Source organism: Gallus gallus, chromosome 6, assembly GCF_016699485.2.
Source record: "Gallus gallus isolate bGalGal1 chromosome 6, bGalGal1.mat.broiler.GRCg7b, whole genome shotgun sequence".
NCBI classification, from domain to species: Eukaryota; Metazoa; Chordata; class Aves; order Galliformes; family Phasianidae; genus Gallus; species Gallus gallus.
The window spans coordinates 3,165,537-3,189,447 of record NC_052537.1 but is presented as its reverse complement, the minus strand read 5'-3'; the positions used below and the strand labels follow the sequence as shown (position 1 = coordinate 3,189,447).

Genomic DNA, 23,911 nt, shown 5'->3' with positions numbered 1-23,911 from the left:
AATTAGAGAGAGAAAGAAAGAGAGAGAGAGAGACATGGAGTTAATTTAGGTCTTGGTTTGGTTAGTGGCACACTCAAACACACACAGCTGTCTCAGACTTCAGGACCTAGATTCTGATCCTTGCAGTGCATGATTTTACACCAGCATGGTCCCAAGGGTACCTCGTGCTGTGGCACCATCAGATACTCGTTCCCCTCATTACTTGGGTGTTTTTGTGATCAAGGAATGACTGAATCAGACAGCTGGTATCACTGAAATTGTGGATTATTCTTCAACAAATAAAGTTCACTGCCTGGCTTCGTAAGTGCCAGCGTTGACACAGCAAAGAGTGTGAAAATGCATAGCTGAGGGCAGGGCAGCCTAGATTTAGATCAGCTTTATCTGTCCTGGAATTGTGCTGATATCCACACTGGGCAGCACAACAATACGTGAGGTCAGAATTAGCTAAACCACTTAAGGAAGTCAGTGCATTAGAATCTAATAGATGTTGTCCCTGCTTATGGCAGGCTTAAGACCAGTGAGAGGTAACATCAGTGATGTCCTACTACATGGGGAAGGAAAAACCATGTGAATGGATATGAGGATAAGCACATCAGAAAAGATCTTGCATTTGACTTTTAGCTCACTGAAAAAAAAGTGAAATTAGCTTCTACAAAAACAGCTTTGAGAAATGCTTTAGCAAAAAAGATGTCTCCCCTGCACAGCATTGGGTTGCTAGTAAAATAAATACATAAGGGTGCAGCTAAGAGAAAAAGCAAAAACAAGAACAGGAAGTATTCAGAGAAAGTGTCTTTTATAAGTTACAGATAGCTGTTGGTTTGCGAAGGAAAGTGGCCGTCTTGGTATTGCTTTCTATGTTAAAATTTCCAAGATATTTCAGTTTGCATAGAAGAACACCTCTGTGGTACTCACTTCCACGTACACTTAAAAGATCAGCAGCCAGTTTAGCCTAATGTATTTATAAATATTTCTATACTTTCTGCTACTCAACCTGAATATTAAATGTTCAACAAATCTCAGAAATTGCCACTTCTGGTGTGGGCAACATACTATTGTTTAGCTAATTAGAGGTTCTATTATTACCTTATGAATAGTAGGTTGGGGAGCAGCACAGCTGTATTGGAACCATATGAAAACTACTGCTCATCATACAGATTTAACTACTTTGTGTGCAGTGTAGGAATATGGCCACTCTACAACTGAGGAGTGTGACCAACTTCTACATTGATTACTATTCATTCTCCCTAAACGGATTGCTTTTTGCAAGTTTCAATAAGAATTCTGAATGGAAATGTAAACTGCAGTGCTTTGTAAGTAAGGTTATGCCTATACTCTTCAACAGTATTAATTTATTTTAAATCCTGATTTATCTGGTAAATATTAGAATAATAGCAAATAGTACTACATATAACTGTACATACAGACTCTCTAAATCTGTATGATTTATTAAAAAGCATTCTCTTGTCATGGTCAAATTTATTAATTCTAATAAAAGTTTACAGCGGAGAAATGACTCTCATCCCTCTTCATCTGTAAGTAAGAAATGAAATTCAATCCCTCTGCATCCTAAGGCATATGTTAGTCATTTCTGCTCCCAGGTCTTCTGCTGTTACTTAACAATTTATGATGAAAGCATAAAGAAATGAGATAGTATTTGGTATAGAACCTACAGCACAGATGAAGCAGGTATCATGCCAAGTATGTCCAAGGGCTTCAATGAATTTATCTCCAGCTTCAACAGGAAAATCACAGCCATGGCATTTTGTGCTGAACAAAGCAATATAATCTAAAATAATAAAAAAGCAAACTTAGGACAAACTCTTAAAACATAATCACATCACACCCAAAAGAAATAGAAAGCAACTTTTTTTGATTATTTTTGCTCAGATTTTCTGACTATATTCATTAAAACCGTCCCATAATGAAATTTTAGAGCTGCATTTTTTCCCCCATTATTTAAATACAAATTCAGTGCAACACCCTATGGCTGTACAGTACTACGAATTGTCATCACAAACACAGAATATGCACTAAAAAATTCATCACATTCAAAGTTATGTTTAGAAGCGTAGTTTTAAGTTTCCACGAGTAGTTTTATTTAATATTGAAATACTGTGGTTCTTCTGCATTAACAAAGAACATTATAGAAACCCCTTAACTGCTGCATAATACATCTCTATTTTGAATATCAAGTCCAACTTGCAAATAACTTGAAAGAGACTAGCAGAATCTCAAAAGATATACGGAATTAATGAAAGTGATTAGAGGCTGCGACAAAAACTGCAATTCTAAAGGGTAGCAAGTCAGTCATGCTGTAGGATTTTCTGTCTTCACTAAGAGTTACTGTGATACGAAAATCTGATTTTTGCAACCATAAGGAAGGCATCCCCAAAGAAAACTAAGCCAGAAGCACATTCACAGGACAAGGATGGGCTTACAGAGGGAATACCAGTTTAACCTTTGCCTGCCTCCTAGCTTTGTCAGGACACTCCATTTACCTCTTCTATTTTTGGAAATACTGACTTTGTCCTTTCCTTTCTTCCTTTGGCAAGAAGCAGCACTCAGAAAACAAAATCTGCACTACCATGTGTCGCACATCTGAGCAGAGGTATCTTTTCATATATTGATCAGTTTTAGGTTGGGATGGAAGCATCAAACAACTTAGTAGAGAGAATATGGGCAGCAATCTACACATACTGTATAGAAGCACTGTCAGAAGAAGAGTTTCTCACCCCAGTAACAGGTAGATTTTTAGTGAGCAGAAGATATCAGGGAAGTTATGGGGACAGGAGCAAATGCGAAGGGAGAGAAATTAGTGCCAACTGTTATGATAGGTCAGGGAGATAAATGAAGTCAGGCATTCTGGGACGTAGGGGCAAAAAGACCAGCACTCTGCCAACCTATCATTAAGTGGAAAAAATACCAAGAAGGAAACATTTATAGATGTGGACAGTGAAGACAAAATACATTCTTGGTCAGGTAGCTGGTTTTATTTTGTCCAGCAATTGCTTTATTTGTATGTTGCTTCCGTACAACACAAAGCACATGAATGCTCAGCAGAACCATCCACCTTGCCATACCTTTCTCACAGTAAGGTTCTCCATCTTCCATGTGGAAGAGGCTATTCCCAAATGGCTTCTTACAAGCAGCACAAACAAAGCAACTCGTGTGCCAAGTCTGTCGTAGGGCATGCATCACTTCCTGTAAAATAAAGAAACAAAAACCTCCAGCAGAATAGCAAGCACTGGAACTGCCTACTGGAGAAAAAATACAAGGCAGAGATCCTCAGAACTTTTCACTTTTGTTTCAGGCAGTTCCTTTCCTCAAAAGAAAGAAGTACAACACAAACTAAGCTCCAGTGAAAAGAGAGAAGGACAAGTACTGCCAAATTTCTTGAGCAACCTATTTGCCGAAGTGAAACAGCAGTTCAGCCAGCTGTTTGCATCGACATGCCCTGTTGCTGTTGCAGGGGAGATTCTGCACAGAGACTTTTTTCTCCTTTGTTTTGACATTATGAGCTCTTCGATGCAAGCGTGTGATTTGTTATTTACATTTTAAAGAGCAATTTCACCTCTAAGACCAAGAAATGCACAAAAGGGGATAAGTGATCGAAGTCTGATGTTTTCAAAGCAACTTAGATTATGTACTCATTCCTTCAAGCTTCTCACAAGAACTCTTTACAAACGTGATTTACAGAAAAAGTTACTGGATTATGACTGACGTGATTAGTCCAAATGAGTCTGTGCATCTGTTCCTAGGCCATGTGTTCATCACAGTAAAGCAAATTCTGCACATCTGATGTTCTTTGCAGAAGAGAAGCTTGTCAGTGTACAGGTGGCATTTTTTAAACGTTTGTAATGACCCATGCTTCGTATAATCACAAGCACTGTAAAGCTACTAAGTCTCTGGCACCGAATTGAGCTGTCTTTAGACTCCCACCATTCTCAGTTGTTTCTTCCTCTCCTACACAGACACCCGTGTTCACGAACAAGTGTTTACAGGACAAGACCAAGGAACTGACCTTTCTTTGTCAGGCTACCTTCACCCTTAGCAGTTCCTTAGCTGTGTGTGTATAGCCACACAAAACTTATCCAATACCAAGAAATGGATGGCAGAGGAAATAGGAATAAATGATTGGAATTATTGCAGGGGTTCAACAACTTCTGGCATAAGCATCAGCTTACAGCATTGTTAATGCTATTAATAGCTGTTAAATGTATCTTATTTTAGCCAAATTTCTGTGTTCACCTGAACTAATGGAGAGTCACCAGGCAGACTCTGACAACTTTCCTTTTTAGTCTTTTCTGTGTAATATACATCTTGAGCAGAATATCCAGATTTTATCATGTTCTTTCTTCCATCCACTATGGAGCAATCTCTATTCATTCTTATCATGTCATACGTTAAGTTCTGCAAGTCCAAAAGCTGCTGTAGTGTCCTCTGATGTATAATTAAGTACCTACTAATTTGTCAGTCTTGTGTCAGTGTTTGACAGTGTATCTCTGTCAAACTGTCAAAGGACCAGATGCTTAACTGGAGTAATTTAGCTTGGTTAGCTTCAGTGAAACAGTGATTTACAGCAGCTGAGAATCTAGATTCTATTTTACAATGTTTCTGATTAAATACATAGATTCTGATTCTTTGAAACATTTCTCTCCGTTGGCTAAGATAAAAGAGACTGAAATCCGTTTCCATGCTCTTAATCAAAATAGTCTAATTTATGCTTTCCATATAGAAAATCACCATTGAGATTCATTAACGTCTGTTACTGTTTGCAAAATAGTTATCACTGTTAAATAGGCTTGGATCCATTTATGAACCTCATTGAACTAAGAAGAAAAGAACAGATAGAGAAACCTTATTAATATAAATAGAGGCAGCTGGCATCTTTGCTATTTTCCCGATGAAAATCCGTAATGATGGACTGATCTGTGCCAACATTAATTAGGTAAGTCAGTACTCTGCTGTAAAATTACTCCTACTGCTGCAGAGCCAGAGCTCCACTGTAAACGCCTGATGCCGCCACCCATAATCAGCAACAGCAGAGAAAAGCATCTTCTCAGTCAATGCCAACATTTAGACAGATGTCAAAAAGATGACAGCTAAGCAGTCGAAACTGATGTGGTACTTCTTTCTTCCTCGGTAAGAGAATCATCACATCCACGCACTGTAATTGCATGCATAAACTGCTAGAAGTATCTTACTGTATTCAAGTCTCATTATCATCTAAGGCATATGTAGAACATATCTACTTGTATCTAGGCATGAGTATATTTTAAGAAGTTGACATCTCTTTCTGTCTTTCTTCAATTCATACCATTTTATTCTATTTTGTTTTTTTTTAACAGTAAGAAGTCATCAGAATTCCTCTCAGCAGCTGTGCTGCTGGCTAACAGTGAAGTGCAGTATGAGCATTTAGCCCATCTAAGATCACTGTCTTCTCCATGGAACTTTAGATTAAGTCAAGTATTAAAACATTCCAGTTCAAATCTCCCTTACATAAATATAAGGATAATATAGATAAGATAAACATACTGTCTGTTTGTTAGCAGTGAACTATCCAGAAAGTGTTATGTGTTTTACACCTGAGAGATGGTAATTGGATTACTTATTCTGTCTAGTTGGATAAAGTACAGGAATAGCCAAGATTTTGGTTACAGGGTGATTATTATGAAATAATGTGTTTCTCATTCCAAAATTATCAGCAGGCTAAGAAAGTGCTATTAAAAAGGGAGGAAACAATTAAACAACTACAATCATTGCTCACAGCTTAAATTATTTCTCATTTCAGAGGACCACGAATAGCTGATCCAATGGTTCTCTTTCTTACCCCCATGATCTTAGTGTGGCATCTGGAACAGGTTGGTGCAAAGAACTGCTCATAACAGCGCTCACAGTATACGCTGTTCTGCTCTTCCACAAAGCACATATCGGCCAAGGATGTCTTGCAGTAAGCACAGTTGAATTCTTCTGGGTGCCAAGAGCGACCCATGGCTACCAGGAAAGGACCCCTGTGAACAAAGATATATGTTATTGCAAATATCCTGAGTGATCCCGATTACAGACCCGTTTTGCTAGATGCTGCATCCACGTATAGCAAGCATTCTATTCAAATTATGAAGGTGCATATTAAAATAAGACCCAGAAACCTGAGCAGAAAGTGTCTTTTTAAAGATTATTACTAAAACACTTGGCCAACTGTTTGACGTATTACATTGTTTAGACACATATAGTGAATTTACTGTCACAAAAATCACCTATGGCTTTTATATCTGCATAGGTGTAAGCGATCTTTGTGACCAGCTGCAAAGACAGTAGGAGAAGACCAAGGTTTGTAAATCAGAAGATAAATCCACTATTTGAAATCATGAAAAAGCAGGCAAATTTCCAAGCCTACCCACAAACCCCTAATATCCTGCCTTAATTTCTTTTGAGAGGCTGCCACATGCTGCACATGCTAGAAATGATAGAATATCAGATGGCAAACTGCTGTTTGACTTTATGGAAGGCGCAAATTGGTTTTGGTGATTTACTCTTGATTGTAATTAGATGTAGCGATCGGAATTTAATTATTTTATTACTGGAGTCTTTCTTATATAAAGGGTGACGAGCAGTAGTTCCACATCACCAAACTTGCTCCTTTTAGAGGATGAGACTGTCATTAAATGTGGATTACTTCAAGTTGGTTAGCAGTCCAGAGAGTTGCACTGGGCACCAATCCAGCAGAATGAACTGGGAGAGAAGGGAGAGGCATGCTATGAATCACTGATAATAGAGTGTGGGCATTATCTTTCCAGACACAAAAGCAACAATTACATCTGGCTGCTGTTCCAGAATGACGTCTTGTTCCTTTTCTACCATCCTTCTACCGGCCCACAACTCTCCCAATGCAGTGGTGTATCTACCTCCTTGAAGGGGTACTTCAGGACCAGAAACTTGTTTAAAAAAACAGTGATTTGCCACAGCATCCATGAAACAAACAATTAGCATGTGTAACTTTACAGTGATAAAAAGTGAACTTGCACCACAGCAAAACGAGGTCTGGAAATGTTAAATTAAAGAAGCAGATAACAGACAACCCTGCTGGGTAATTTAACTGAGGCTTGGGCTCTGTTACTGTATATTAACGTTCAAAAACCAGTCTCCCTGTGATACTGTCTTTTCTGCTTCGTCCCTCTTCAAAACCTCATGACCTTACCGAATGATGCTGTTGCAGTGCCCACAGAGAGGAGTTCGGTTGCTGGCTGGAAAACGCTCAGCCCTCTGAATTGTTCCTCGGGCTATGGCAGGAGCCAGGGGAGAAGCTGAAACTGGAGTCGGGTAAGCAGAAGTCGAGGCAGGAGGTGGTACTGGAGCACCCCTCGGAAGGATGTTCTTTGTGACTGTGGTGGTGGTTTTTCCAGGCGCAAACTTCTGGGAAAAGGTCTCATCTGTTACCCAGGGAGGACGGCTTGCTGGCTCAGTGTTGGCAGGGGTGTAGGGATGAGATGGTGCGGGTGCTGTTTAACGTATGCCAAAAGAAACCAAGAAGGATTTTTAAGTCTTTTCTCCCGATAGCGAAACAATAACCAAAGCTTCAGAGGACCATTTATTATGGCCTGTCCCATTATCATTCATTAATTCTGGACTGAAGCCAAGGATTTCAGCACAGTCGTTGGCTTTTAATCTTGGTGCATTACAGGAAACATTGCCCACTGGCCTGTGAAGAGCTTACGGAGACCATTCTCAAAGATATCTCTTCATTTTCCAGTAGAAATGGATACGACAGCTCTGTGATCATTTGAAAGGCTGCCATGTAATCTGCTTTAAGACAGGTTATAAATAGAAAGGCCAGATTGTGTCATGAACTTTTAGACAGAATTCCCCACAATTTCAATATGAAGTTACGCTAAAATTTTGATTTCATTGCTCTCATTAAAATGAAGTGTTTTCCACAGATATGTCAGCACTGTTTACCACGTGTGGAACGTCAGACTCCTGGGCTTCTGACAAAAAACTGACTCACACAGAGAACATGGAGATAGAGAGCACTGTAAGCAACACTGAAGGAGCCAATCCAGCTCACATGACCAGCAAAACAAAGCCAGCAGCACTCAGAGGAAGGCCAGACTTGCGGTTGTGACTGATCTTAAGTTCTGCTCTTGGCTCTGCCACAGACTTCCTGTATAGACTTTGAGCGAATTGTAGTGTCTCTGTGCCTCAGCTCCCATCTATAAAGTAGAAATATTTTACTTCCTTTCTCCCACCTTTTCAATATCACATAAAGTCGTCAGTGCAGAGGCTGTGTCTGTGTTTGTACGTATCAGGCTTTAATCTTGGGTGGAGCTTTATCGCATGAAAAATAAGCAGAAGCTAGAGCCTGTTCATACTGAGATGTTTTCCCACTGCCTTGCTCTATTCAAAATGCCAGATCTGGCACTGTGCAGGGCTGCAGTCACTGCCTAAGAAACTACCTCCCTTTGCCAAGTACAGGAGTACTAAGAGCAGTTTTTCCCTTGCAAAGAAAACAAGAGAAGGATTGTTGGCATGTGTGAAAAGGAGTAGAAGGTTGGAGAGTTGAAATGTTCTGCCCAAACCAGAGAGCACAGATTTGGAACAGAAGCCAGCTCTCCTGTACTCAAAGCAAACACTCTGCACAGTAGACCACGGTGCCAAAAAAATGATGAGCAAATATAGGATCTGTGGTTTCCAGGGGCTTTCGGGTAGAAAGGCATTTCAAGCAAGGAGAGGTTTCAGAATATAACAGAAATATCTCTGGACAATAAAGTGGTGATGAGATTATATTTTACTTAACACTCCTCCCTTAGCTCACACTGCCACACACAATAACATACATGGATTGTTATTCTCCATGTGGGTGCTTAAATTGCGTATGTATCGATCTACTGTGGTCAGACAGCTTAGCGGTCTCTGATTCTATTCTTTTTATTGAGTTCAGAGTTTCCAATACATCTTCTTGATAAAACTTTTTTATTCTTCAGCATCAAGTTTTCTCCTTCATAAAACTGAATATCCCACCTTAGCTTGAGGCTTCTTTTTTTCTCTTGGGAATGGTAAACAGCGTTTAAAGATTTCTGAACAGAGTTTGTATCCAATCCCTGTAAGCCCTGGGGCTGTTGCTATTTATGTATTATGGTATTAAGCTAGGCAAAATTAGAAGGCAATATTTCATCTCTAATTGGTGAGTTCAAAAGGCTCCCACCTATGAGACTCTGTAATTAAATAAGGTGACTCCTAGCTCACTCAGTTCTGCGTAAGGATTCTCCCTCCCCCACGGCCAGTTCTTGTTCATGCAAAGTAAGGCAACGCATACCACAAAGGACCTAACAAAATGGCCAGATATTCAAACCCAGGGATCCCAAAGCAAACAATGAATGCAGTTAACGTTTTTAGGACATATTTTTTCAATGACTGTCTTTAGGAAATTACAAGCTCCTCGTTTTCCGCTTTTTTTCCCCCCCTTAATCTCATAATGTCATTGTTTTGTTTTATTTTTTCCTGTTCATTCTCATCAACGTAGACAGCATATGATTTATCTGGGTTCAGAGTAGTCTAGGCTCCTTTGAAGGACTAACACTTGGGACGGGCCTTTTTGATTCTCTATACCTTCTTCTATTTCTTTTTATTCTCCCTTTCCAGCAACGAAATCCTTCATTTTCAGTTGCTGAAAGAAGATACCAAGGGAATTCCTGCAAAATGACAAATATCGGGTGTTCACAACTGCTCCGATTACTCCACAGTTAGCTAACATTTCAGCCATTACCATTTAATTTGAAAAGCTGGATTTATTACTGTGTGAACACCTTGGAATTGCTATAGGTTTAAAATACCATCATTAGACCTGCTTCACGAACAATGAGACTTTAGTAATTGTTATTAAAAAGGAGTTACTTTCTTACTATTTTACAGTTATATTCCCTAAGCTTACATGGACAGCTCTTTTTCCTTAGCAGGTACTGCCATACAGATTTACCGTGCATGTTTATATATTTCAAAATCTTTCAATGTTTATACAGCTAAATAAAAGGTGCTGTTTGCTGCGCATTGTATCAGCTAACTTTTGCCTGTTCAGGAGGGAATACCTGAAATAATTCAGTAACTCAACCTCCGTCCCCTTGTTTCTCAGCCTTCAGATTCTCTTCTAGTAGGAGAGAAACAATGGGACTACTGTTATGTGAAGAGAATGGTAGGAGAAGAGGAGGCCTTTTAGCAACTGTAGGAACAAGACCATTCCGTGCTTCTGAGGAATTTGGAATCCTCATCAGCTCTTCATTTACTGCCAATGGATAGTCTTCCTCCAGAAAAAAAAAAAAAAAAAAAAAAGGCATGTTTCCAAAGATTCATGTAGTAATACATAGATTCATATAGTCTCAAATCACAGAAGGGCCTGGGTTGAAAAGGACCACAACGATCACCTAGTTTCAACCCCCCTGCTATGTGCAGGGTCAAACGCTTTAGCCTTACAAGCTAACCTGTGAAAACAATTGCTCTTTTGTTGTTGCTGTTGCTTTGTTTTGTTAGTGGAACACAAATGTCAGTACTTCAGTAATAGTTTTCCAGTAACAAATGCAGTTCATAATCACAAATGATTTGGCTTGTTCTACACATGGCAGCCACATCCTTGAAGCCCCAGATTTCCATGTATACTGCTCAAATAGAGCAGATAATGCAACAGGTCCTCTATAAGAAGACAGTGCTCTTATTCAGAAGAACTTAAAATGAAATAAGAATATACATAACCTGCTATTCTAGTCTTGAATGTGTTAAGACATTAGTGAAAAGTTCGTTGAGATCTGTGGGAATCTTTCCACTAATTTATAAAGGAATGGATCAAGCCTTTACATTTGAGCCATTTTACATACGTGACTAGTCCCTGTTTGGGCTTACAGATTTAAAGGGAAAGATCTCCTTTCTTGTTTTTAAGTATTGTGTTACTGTGTAGTATAAAGCTGGCCTTTGGGTTGCTTGAAATTTATGAAAGCACTATTGTAGTCTGGGAAGTACAGGAAAGAGAGATGCAAGTATTTTCTGCCATCTAGTGGACCACACTTAGGAAACAAGTCTATGTGCCTCTTAAAAGCACGTTATGTAATGTGTGGGACAGAAGAGGGTAAAGATCTCCGTACAGCAACAACAGGAACAAAGATTTTTAGCAGCAGAAAGTTCCTAGCATGAAGTTCTTCTCTCTCCTTACTTTAAAACGTAGTCTTACTGATTTACTCACATCTGAGCTACGTACTCAGCAATGCAGTTTCACTGTGAGATTAGTTTCAGTGCAAACAAGATTTAACCCCATTACTTTTCAATGCAATCCAGATTAAAATAGTCTTGTAGACCTTCTTAAGTGGCTGATTTTTTGTTTCTGGATGCTGCCCATATGGGACTGTATGTTTTAACCTGGAAATTGCTCGTGTGGAATTTTAGAGGAAGTAAGGCATCCTATTCCTGTTAACACTGACCGATAGCATCAAGGAATTCCTTTGCTACATTCTCCACTGCAAATCCTTACAGTTATATTCACTATTTCAGCATTTTCATGCACTGGATTTACAAAAGTAGAAATCTGAAGTTGATTGGTTAAAGTGAGAGTACAGTTACTGCTAAGGCCTGAGGTTGCACTTGGAGGGAAAAGATGTGGTCTCACCTATCAACCACCCTTCGAGAATAGTTGATCTTTTCAGATTAAGGTTGCATTTTACACCGCAGGGCAGAATTTATATGCATTGGCAAAGTTGGATGAGGAGCTTTTCTAACTACTTTCTTGGTGACGGGATCTATCAGTGACAGGAAATGTTCCTTCCTCCATTTCTTCCCAAGCAGCAAGTTTGCTTGCTTAGAGCTGCATCTGTCTTTAGGGCCAGGGTCATGTGCCAGTTAAAGTGCTACAACACTAAATGAATGATACTTGAAAAATGTGCCAAACAAAAATCAATAGCCTACAAGAAAATCTCTTTCTGTTAAACCACATGCACCTGAGTCACTTTGGGCTTTAATTAGAGAGGTATTTTAGAGAATCCTTTACTTTAAAACTTCTATTTATTCTCAAATTTCTCTCTGCGACTTCCTGAGGGGGAGAAGCACAGGAGGAGGTGCTGGTTTCTTCTTTGGCAACTGATGACAGGACAGGCAGGAGCAGCACAATGCTGTGCCACGGGAAGGTCAGAATGGAGATCAGGAAAAATGCCTCTGTTGTGAAAGTAGTGGAACAGGCTTCCTACTGAGGTGGTTGATGCCCCGTGCTTGTCACGGTTCAAGAGGTGTTGAGCATCAATAATTAGCTTTAACTTTTGCTTATCCCTGAAATGGTTGGGCAGTTGGATCTATTGATCTTTGTAGGTACCTTCCAACGGTACTGTTCTGTTCTAGTCTGAACTCCTGAACAGTACAGAGAGACTTACTGTTTCTCTCTCTGCAATCTTTAATGCTATTTGCATTTGCAGTATTAATTTGTATAATTTCAGATTTTCTCATGTCCTCTGGAATACATTATATCCTTTGATTATGTACAAAAGAAGAATTTCCCACATGCAGGCAGGCAAAGCTTAGATTTGAAATTATTTTGCTGTCTACACAGTGACACAGAACATAATTTTCATACTGCACTTTTTTAAGTTGTCACTGTGAGGCAGTGGGGCTCAAAATCAGCAGTATAAGGAACTGCAAAGAAGAACATTTGACTGCAAACACAGTATATGCTGACTCACCTAACCAAAATCAAACAAAGAGAAAGTGAAACCTTTATTGACTCTGAGATTCCTAAATAGCTTATTAAAGCTCTAAACTGACTTATTTTTTCACCTTTATATCTCAAATATAAGGTAAATCAATCTGTCTGCTTTATATCTAAGTTAAATTTTTATATCAGTTTCACTGCAGTAGATCCAGAGATAAAGCTCTGCAGAAAAGAATTGAGTTTAAGACTGTTAGAATTATTGAGCTTTTCACATATACTTGACTGTCAAAATAAAAACCAACATCTTAGTTCCCTTGCTATGCTGAGAAAACTTAATTTGAAACAGAACTTCATTTAGACTTAGATTGCTAACTCATTTAATTGGTTCATTTTGAAGGTTCATATTTTGGTCATCACTGGTTTTAGAAGCTGACTCCACTTGTAACACATTAATACAAACAGGATTAAAATAACATCAAGGAGTATATTTTCCACCGAAATTAATAATCAAATATACTCCTTCAGTAATTGGATCTGTGGGAAATGGAAGCATAGCATTACTAAGTACTTTAAGAAGTCATTCTTTAATCCAAACATAAGCCTGAGTTTGAGAAATTCATTATGTGATTTTATCTATTTCGCAAATACCCTACTTCACTTATTTTGTTTCCATCCTAAGGTGTGCTTTCTCAAGATATTTTATCAACTAGGAAGTGCCCTGAGGTTCCTAAATGGGTATACTGGGCTATTTTGCAAACGCATTTATTTTGAGATGTTAGGCTATACATCATTTTTACACACCGCTCCCTTGCTAATCTTCTTCCTCCCCCATTTGTTCCACATTTTCACTAATACAAACACAACATAGCCCTTGATCTGAAGCTGAAACAAAATTATCAGTTCAGTTGGTTCTGTGAATCTAAATTTCCTGATAACACGTGTCCTAGAGCAAAATGTACACATTATTTTTCTAAAAGAAATGCCTGTGCATACCAGTATTTGGGAATCTCCTTACCTGGCTGGTAGACAGAGGGCTTTATGCTAGCAGTAGTGACAACTCTTGGTTTTGAAGCAGTAGAAGCAGCAGGACTTTCACCATAGCTTGCAGAAGCTGGCACTGGTGTATATGACTGGCTTGTGTTTCTAAAAACAAAACGAAGGTATGAGCAACTTTATAAACAGCAAGAGTGAGTGAGTACAAAAGGAGAAGATTTGGAAGCTCCCGAAGTACTCCAGAAGAACTGTCTGTGAGAGCTAGAGAGAGAATATGCTGAGATTCACCAATCGTTACCACTGGTGAGAGAGACTTGGAAGTTCTTCAGAAAGAAAAATAGCGTCGTATTTAGACTGAGATTATAATTTATGATATTTTTTCTAATGTTTGGATTCAGCAACTGAAAAATATACGACATGCAATACTATTATGTGATTTCTGCATTCTGAGATTAAAAACTTTTGCTCAGGGTTCCAAGCATCAATAAGGAATATTTTTTTCTCCATTTTATGGCTTAGATGGTTATTCTGCGTTTGATTATAGCAACATGTTGAAGTATATGCCTCTTCTATTTGCCCATTACTTCGGATGACTCTGTAGTTACTTTGCTTCACAGACTCCTAAAAGAGCATGACAAACAAAGCAAGCAAGAAGGAATGGAATAATGAAGTACAGGGAAGGGAGGTAACAAATACTGAGATGCCCACAGTAATAAAAACGTTCAGTGTTCAGTATAATTTTTACTCACCTCAGTAACATAGTTTTACTCTTTCAGTTTCACTATCTCAATGAGCCAGATATCTACCAACTTGTGCTGAGATTTTAGGAGTTACTTCTATGTTGACTTTGTCTATAAGAGACAGTTTGTAAGCATAAGAAAAGATGTCCCAATTTGCAAGATCATGTTATACCATGGCTTGTTCTTTCTCTGACAATGGAAATAGATCCCATCTGGAGAGCGTGCTATAATTTTTACCTATGACAAAACCAGCAAATTCCTTCCAGTGGTGGAAGAAAACATTCTCACAAATGTAAACGTTTGATTTGATTTTTAATTTTTAATAAAATAAACTTATCCTGGCAATCCAGCTTTTTGCTGCTCTGACAGTACTTAGCCAAGATCTAGCCTGCAGAGCACTGCTGCCTCAGGCTAATTTATTTTGTCTACTTAGTTAGACCTGGAAACATTGCTGTTGCTATAATGACTGTAGCTAGTTCTTTCTATACCTAGCCTAGGGGTTAGGGCTGGATTTGGGCCTATTAGGGACCAAGAGGTTCTCAAAGATAAACTGTTTCAGTGAGTTTGTATTCACTGTAAATTCTGTTGTGAACTGTGCCACGATTTCATAACCACCAAAGCACAGTATACCTTTCAACTTTCCACTCCTAACATCTGCCTCTGCACCTACGATGCATAAGAACATGCTCTACTTGGGGTCACTGGACAGAGAATCATTGTTTTAAAAACTACTATTCAAGGTAAACCAGACAGAAAATCAATAAGAAATACTTACCTTTACAGGATCAGTGATCAATATTTGCTATGTGAATAGAAAGTCTTTAAACCGTGTACGTCATACAGACTTAATCTGAAAATGGGTTACACACAAGGAGGCATACCCCCAGATGTGCAGTTTCATTGACGGCAAGATTCATTTCAATGTTTCTTAACACACAAAACACAAAGAAATGCTGAGCCAGATTAGTGATACTTAAACTGCCTTGAAGAGAAATGGTTATTAAAAATTCAAGTGTTTTTTCAAGTTAAGAGCGTGATAAAACCATGCTACCAGATTCCTTGTACGTGTAGGGAAATTAAGTCAAAAAGACAAAAGTAATACTGAAAACGGTTGTATTCACTGTATCAAGTTAATGACAAAATTAGAAGTCAATTACTGAAATCTACTGCAAATGTATGATGAATATTAAATATAGTAAGGAAGATAAGAAGGCTTGTCAAAGAGAAATGAAGTGTTATGATATCATTATCATTAAAGAACATAAAGAAAAAAAAAAACAGGGAAAGGAAGGAAGAAGGAAAGAATGAAAAAAAGATGTCCTAAGTGCTGAAGATGCTGTAATGTAACAAGAAGCAACGGCATATCTGAAGCAGTGAAAGCACCCTGATTGGATTTATCTGTAGCAGCCAATGGCATGTGAGAGGCAATGAATTAAACACTGGCTCTGAAAACTATTAGTTTTAAGAAAGTAAGGATTTCCATGTTAATGCTTCACTGGATGCCTATTAGCAGCAATAAACTGGGTTGTTAAGTGCTTTTAAGGTATAGTAGCTGCACAAAATGTTTTTATACCTCTTCGACTGGTAGCTGATGGAGGTGGAAGAATGCCGGTTGAAACTAAAATGAGACAAAAGTTGTATTTGAAAAGAATGTATCAAGAAAACAGGGATATCTTGTCTTATAGTGCATTTCCTTGTGAATAGGAGATATTTTTAATAAGTGATAAACAACACATATATATTTATCATAATGTAAGATCGGTATTACATTACATTTTGCTTATCTTATAAAAGCTGGGAATCATAGTGAAACCTGAATAAGGGTTACAAGTAAGTGAGCGGAGTATATTGCTTTGTAATTCACTCTCATCCACTTTTGTTCATTCTTTAGTTGTGGAATTACAATTCAACTACTGGTCTGTTTTCTTTGACATCCACCATCAATTTGTATTACCAAAAAAATGAGGCATGAGTTTCCTTTTGTCAGTAACATAAGCTTAATTTACATATAAGGAAAACTTCAATTAACCGAAGTTCAAATATCAATAAGGATAACCCCACAGAAAGGACAAGCAAAAAACAGTTGAAACTGCAGAATCAATCTATCATGAGCAACTTTTCCACTGCCGTACTGTTCTACTATTACACACTAAATAGAGCCCTGGGTGAACAGGTAGATTTTGTTTTTTCTTGGGGAAACAACGTCATTTCAGAAAAAAATGTTTCATTCACGTAAATACAAGAAGTACTGAGTCCTTGCAGAGCATAGGATATGAGAAACAAGAGGGTTCAGAATGAACACAGCTCCTGCCTAAATGCAGAGCAGTACAGAGCTGCATGGCAGCAATCAGAGCACACAGGAACACAGCCCACATTTGCCAGAAATAACAGTAGGAACTTGTCATGCATCAGTTATCTTCTTAACTTCTGGAACCTTTTTTCCCTTTACCACAGACACTGCTTGGATTCAGACCAATTCATAGCAGCTACACCTTTCTTGTAGAACCATAATCCTGACTCTTTGCTTCTCCCATTGCTATGTTCCCAGAGCGCTGTCCCACTGGTTGTCCTGCTTTTACCCTTGAAATGGAATAACCAATTGCATAAAGAGTTCTGACACTTATTTTAAAAACTCCTGCTATGCTTGCTTTATTTTTTGTAAATACAATTTTAAGTGCAAAAGTCACATTACTTCTGCAGGTTTAAAAGGGCAGAGAAATACCATCAGTTAAAGATTAATGACTTCTAAAGTCCTTCTTCAGGAAGATTATGAGAATTTTAGCCATGTTAGTTGGTAGGCATCCACACAGACTTATTCAGAAAAATAAAATCAATATAGAACTGATCTATCAAGGTTTAAAGTCAGGTTTAAGTAGCCAAGGACACTGATCAAGAAATCATCCCGTATTTTCTTGGTAGATCTCTTTAACGTAGCTGGAAGGGGAAAAAAAGAAACAAACTACTGAATCAATGGTGGGACAACCTTAGGCTTGTTCTACCTGAACATGTTTTCCAGGATGGAGATACTGCAGTAATTAAGATCATCCATGTTTTATTCTGAACTCAAGTTATATGAACTACTGCAATACTCCAGTGGTATATATCTAGGTGATACTTGACCTTTAGATCTGTATTTTGGCATGCTAATACTTTTCTGGATTTCTAAGTGAAAATTATCCCATGTTCAACAATTTGAATTATAAAAGAATTTAGAAACCAATTCTAGGCCCTTATATTTGAATGCTAGCTGTAGTATGTGGCAGTTTTTGAAACAAATAAACACGAAACAAGTGCACAGAGATAAATAAGCTTTTTCAGCTGCAACACAACACTCCAATGAAATGTGAATTTGCATCTTGTACTTGATTGCTAGGGAGCTGATTTTTAACACATCCAATAAGTTTCTGATTTGCTTTTATGTCCTAAGTGCTGTTGCATTACTGTACTACCGAGAGAGACACTACCAAAGAGAATAATGTATGCCAGCTGACAACAACTTGAAGTATATGTCAGCATCTTTGACTTAGAATAATTGCCAGCTATGAACAGTAGCTTTTAACAGCCTAATGAAAGCACTGGTTTCTGAAGTGGACACTTGTTTTTCATAGGTTCCAGGGGTTTCAAGTTGGAATGTGCCTCAGGATGTCCCTCATTCAATCTGTCACTAAAGCAAGGTGAGCCATCAGGTCAGACCAGGTTGATCAGGGTTTTATCCAGTGGGGTCTTGAAAATCTTAACTAACAGAGATCGCAGTCCCTCTGGACCATCTGCTGCCCTGCCCAACTTGAAGGTTGGCGTAAGGTTTTTTTCTGTAACCAGTCAGAATCTTTCTTTTCACTTTGTGTCTCCTGTTCTGCAGGGCATCACTACAAAGAGCTCAGTTCTATCCTGTTAATGATTTCCTCATAGGTAGAAGAAGGCTCTTGTTAGCCTAGAGAAGAGAAGAAGCTAAGCAAAGGTTGTTCCTTCAGCTGTTTCTTCTCATCATCATCTCAGTGGCCTTCCACTGTACTTCTTCCAGCTTATTAACATTTTCCTTTACTGGGAAACCTAAACTGGATGTAGCATTCCAGTTGCAGACTAACAAGTACAAAGTGAAGGGAGTAATCACTTCCCTTAATCAATGCTCCTTATTCCTAGGCAGTGCTGGGCACATTTGCTGCCCACTGGCACTCAACCAAGATGCCCATATCTTTTCAAAGGAGGAAAATATAAAACAGTCCATGCCAATCTAAAGCATAGAAGATATTTAAAATGAAAAACAATCTAGTATTTTGGAGTGATCTTTTTATTCTTATTACTTGTTAAAATTATGATTAGTTGATTAGTCCTTACTGATAGATAACTAGAAATAGATTAATGACTACAAATGATTTTACAGTTTCAAAGTCTTACTTTTTTTTTTTTTCTGAGCAAAAGGAATGTGAAATTAAACTGAAACGGATAAAGTCTCAGTCAAGAAATAGCATTATACTTGCTCTAAATTATTAGCTGTTTATACATAAATTATATTTATTAGTTTATTAGTAATATATATTATTGTAACATTAAAAAGTGATGTGTCTCATATTTCTGAAGATCTACCAGTTTTATAACTGACTGAGAAGTTCAGGATGTTTTGGTTCACTTATTTGTAATGGTTCTTAAAGTTTTTAGATGACTGAAGAGTACTGCCTTAAAACATGGTAGCCAAATTTCGACTGGCCCCCTTGGGTAGCAGCATTCTCGGTATTCAGTCTCAGTCTGCCTTTACCCAGTCAAGCAGCTTCTCAGAAGAGTATAAACAAAATTCAAAAGAAACTTTATTTCAGATGTAAATCCATTTCTTAATATTCAGAAAATGTATAGTTTTGGCAGTTTGAAAATCAGATGTACTCTTCAGCCTTCCTCTTATATACTCCCATTCACGATACTTAGAATCTTCTACATACTTAGATGATCATTCTATCATTCTAGATACTTAGAATGATCACTATTTGCAAATATTTTATGTAACTACTGCTAATATTAATGAAACTACAGAAATAAAGTACTAATGCCATAATACTACTACTTCTTGCAGGTCGCTCCATGAGATCTATTATTAGCTATTTTGTATAATTTTCACTGAAAGTAAGAGAATACCAAAGGAATCTCCTATGCAGCTATGTAAAAATATACCTATCATGTCAAGATTTTTATGGCTCCTAGGATATAGACTGATAAAAACAAATAGATGTCCTCTTGCTGGCCAGAGTAGTATCATGGCTTCAGATTGATGTCATGTTCTGACTGATAGATACATTTCAATCCTTAGCTCAGCGAAATACAAAATTTGAGTCTCTTCTGTCACTCAGAAGAAATAAATAGGTTTTTCACACCAGTGTTATAAAAAGCCAAATACACACAGTTATTGTTGCTTAGTAAATATGGGTCTTGCTTTGACTGTTAGGGGCTCCTGTCAGCTATAGCTATATAGGACCCTGTTCTATGTATCTATGTTCTATGTTCTATCTATATGTGATCACTCCAACTGGCTGAAAGAGATTTGTTAGTAAAACATGCATCAGATAAAATAGTACTGGTGGTCACATTTAAGAGCCTAACACAGAAAAGGGGTATAAGAATTACTTCTGAAGTGCACTGGGTACTCATAATTTGAAAATGAGATCATCTTACAGTGTTCTGTGATAGACACCCATAAATAACAAATTCCATATGTAATTCATCACTTCAGAATTTTACAACTTTGTGCATAAAACTAGATGTGTCACTAGCAGTAAAAACCCTTACAAAGTCTTCTATTCCATTCTTGCCTTCTGTTCGTGGTACATTCTTGGTGACACTCACCAATTTCAGAAAGTAATTGAAAATGAAGTCATGAAGAGTGTACTTAGATAAATGGACTTACATCAACATATTAGTTTGATTTCTTATATTTTAGCAGATACGTATGGGAATTAGAGAAATGAATCTAAACAAAGCCATGCTTACCTACTAGAACTCACAATTCATCTGATCTTTTCTGTTATGTAGCTGTTTCATTTTTGCAGTGGTTTCAGTTATGTGAAGCAAATAAAAATGCTTTCAAGTCTGTACTTGTGCTTAACTGCTGTTTTTTATGTTAATCTTGAAGATCATTATATCTCTTATTATATCTCTTAATGCGTGGCCTTCAAATGTGCATGTTGTTGCCTTTGTGGTCTTTCATTACCCACAACTGAGAACATAACACATGATGAGCTGTGGTCTTTTGAAAGTGCGTCAGATAGTTAAACTATGATCCTGTGTTTTCACCAAGAAAAAAAACCCAAATCTATCATTCTCACCTGGCCTCACTGTACATGTATTTTCATTTTAAGATGGCAAAACCAGCACAAGCTTACCAACTGAAGCACCTTTGATCAAAATTAGTTTCTTGGTTACATATCATAAGTCTAAAATTTAGGCGTTTGCTAACTTGGTTTTAACGTGAACCATCAAACAAGGCAGCTATCCTATTAAACACATCATGCTTTTAAATATTTTTCACAAAACCAATCTCTTAGGAAGCCAAAAACCTTAAATGTGAGGGAACAATACAGAATAAAAACAAATTGAGTACAAAGAAAAAGAAGACATCTTTATAGATATACCTAGACTGAGATGAGAGAGCGGATGAAATAGTGGAAGCTGCTATTGACATGTTCTTGGACCCAAGGAAAGGCCTAGGTTGTGAAAGAGAGCTGGGGGCTGCAAGCACTCTGCAGAAGACATAGTAAAAGTATGAAAGCATATATACAGTGATTTTACAGGGACAAAAATAGTGCCATCAGAATCAAGCTTTGTCAGAGTTCAGGTACAAGAGGACTGCTGCATAGTTACCAGGAACAGGTTTTCTGTAGCATAATCTGCAGGCTTACAGAATAGCACAACCAAGCACATTCCTAGAGAACACAAGTCAAAATGCACGCATTATGTAAAAATCTTTTTTTAAAAGTCTATTGAAAAATAAGAAAGACAGTATTTTGAATTCAGATGTTTCAACCTGAATTCAAGCTAAACATTTTAATATGAAAGAAATATCAGACAAAAGATTAACCTTAAGAAAACAAGTTACTGACATGATTAGTTGGGTAGAGGCATTTAGTTTTGAGGCATATATTCACAAATCTGTTTTCTTCATGTTACTGTTTCAAATGGGGAATAAAATTGCTTAAACCATATCATTATTTGATGTAGTAAGTGCCTTTCTGCATAGTTCTGAATTCCAGTGTAATACCCTATATTCAAACCTCCTTTGATAACTGGATAATTGGCTTTCTTGCACTGGACTAAAAACATTGGATTCCTGTAGGTCACAATTAGGAAAAACATTACTGAGGTAAAAAACTAAGCAGTTGGCATGCATGAGTAATTCAAGTGAACTAGCAAAAATTTAACACAAAGTAGAACCAGGAGAACACTTTCAAATCCATTTACAGAATTCTAAGATGTGACAGACTACATCTTACATCTCCATTATTTAAAGTAGTTCATATTATTGAAAATGTGTTTTTCCCTGGATTTTTAAAGCACTCTAAAATACATACCTTATAGGAATAATTACATAACAAAAAATATTTAAAAGAGAACAACGGAGAAGCAGATTCCATGATTCTAGATGCACTAAACCTAAACTAATCCACTCTTACTCTCTTACTTTCCCAACAATTTCTATAATGTGACAGCAGTGTGAGTCCTATTTCTTCACAGACTGAGTTTGATCTGATATACGACTGGAACTCCTACTGCACACTGCTTGTGTTATGAATTTGCATCTCCTTGAAACTCACATTAGCTCCATAGCTTCAATGCATTAGAGGAAAAAGGTAGATAAATCTGTTAGAGATGACTTAAAACTCTACGGAGCCCTCAATCATCAACCGTGTGGTTTTACTGACATCGGCTACAACACAGTGAGCTCAACTACATGAATAAATTACTTTTTTAGAAAAATTTCCATTTCATGTCACACTACAGAAATATTATTAAGAGAAGCTACATTCAACCACTCCTAGGTACTGTGATGAGTTGTTTTAGTTTTACTACAAGGGGTGGAAAAACATTTCCAGTTTTGACCCTAGACTTGCTTTTTTGAAATAGAAACTATATTTCAGACTTAACACCATTTTTTTGTCATTTTTAGGGCAGTTTTATTTTGCAAATTCTTTGCAATTATTAACGTTCTTTGAAATAAGAAAAACCCCCACAAAAATATATATAAAAGCATACAAAATAGTCTACGGCTTGTACATACAACATTCTTAAGTTTAGAATGTGTATGCAGCATTTCCAGAGCCGTACAGGGGTATATCTGCAAAAGGACAAAGCAATGAAGCATTACCTGTGGAAGGAGGATGAGAAAGACTCTTGCACTACTGAGGTGGGAGTGGCTGCTGGCGGTGTCATCAGACTGGCTGTATTTTGAGCAGCGGTAGCAGGCTGATGTGCTGAAGCATGTGGTGCAGGGGCAGAGGCAGGGCTGGTAGACACCGGAGCATGCTCAACAGGGCTACTAATTAGAGTTAAATTAAATAAAACAAAAAGCATCTTAAAAAGCTGCATTTCTAAACGTAAAGCAAAAAGCCTACTATGTTTGTACCCGAGGCCGCAAACATAGTAGTGTGCTGTGTTACTGAGAGAAAAGCACAACAATGCAAAGAAAAAAAAGACATCTGTTAGACTTTTCTGTCCGAGCAGTCAGGACTGTAATGTAGTCCCGCGTGACTGAAATTTATCCCAGGTCTTATACAGCACTTAAGTCCTGCTCCCACTGAAACCAGCAATAGGAAACGTGGCACGTAGTTCTTAGATGTTGTATAGACCCTGCCACAAACTCTTCGAATTACGATAAATTTCACTCAACATTCATTCCTGGAGCAGAAGTTTACATTAAGGAGTAAACCTCTTTATTAGATGTTAGAAACGCAGTTTGAGGAGTATTGTTTTAGTTTTGTAGCAGCAGGTTTCCTGCAAGTTCTGAAAGCCTAAAGATGGAGTCAACACAGTTTTGTGCTATGTTTAATCATTTTGTGCAATACAGGTACTGGGAAGATGTTTATAAAGCGCCCATTGACTGTTAGCTCATCTCTGCCCTAAATTCACCTCATGTTATGCTGGCCAGCCCATCAACCAATAAGAAGTCATTTTACACATAAGAACAGTGCACAACATACAAGGGGAAAATATGGCATAAAATGTTACTATCTCAGCTTTAAAACTACTTTGGAGATGAGCTTAAGACCTTTACACTGGAGTCCTCTCATGGCACGGATAAATATAAATGTTCATTTTATTTTTAATTGCAAAATAGATGAATTTAAAAGAAAAAAAAAATTATTCTTCTGTCCTGCAGCCTTTTTACTAACATTGATTTAATTACCTGCTATCTAAGCACCCAGTGCTCATTAACATATTTTGTCCTTGAACCTTCACTCAGCTTTAGAAAGTATTACTCATCTGTTAGAGATAGACAGATGGGGTGATGTTGGCCTATTAGACAACC

At 37.7% G+C, this 23,911-nt stretch overlaps 1 protein-coding gene across 4 annotated transcripts in view; it reads right to left on the bottom strand.

Moving 5' to 3' along the window:
* LDB3 (LIM domain binding 3) overlaps positions 1 to 23,911 on the bottom strand; it is a 120,883-nt gene that overhangs the window by 4,660 nt on the left and 92,312 nt on the right. For 2 of the 4 annotated variants that reach the window (XM_040702318.2, XM_040702317.2), the window contains exons 10-17: positions 22,751 to 22,921; positions 21,021 to 21,128; positions 15,980 to 16,024; positions 13,689 to 13,816; positions 7,199 to 7,499; positions 5,831 to 6,011; positions 3,081 to 3,201; positions 1,671 to 1,786 (exon numbers count right to left, since the gene is read on the bottom strand). In XM_040702318.2, the coding sequence (XP_040558252.1) occupies positions 1,671 to 1,786; positions 3,081 to 3,201; positions 5,831 to 6,011; positions 7,199 to 7,499; positions 13,689 to 13,816; positions 15,980 to 16,024; positions 21,021 to 21,128; positions 22,751 to 22,921 (1,171 nt within the window). The remainder of the gene's footprint in view (positions 1 to 1,670; positions 1,787 to 3,080; positions 3,202 to 5,830; positions 6,012 to 7,198; positions 7,500 to 13,688; positions 13,817 to 15,979; positions 16,025 to 21,020; positions 21,129 to 22,750; positions 22,922 to 23,911) is intronic. The other 2 variants (XM_040702319.2, XM_015287989.4) reach the window with 1 other exon arrangement.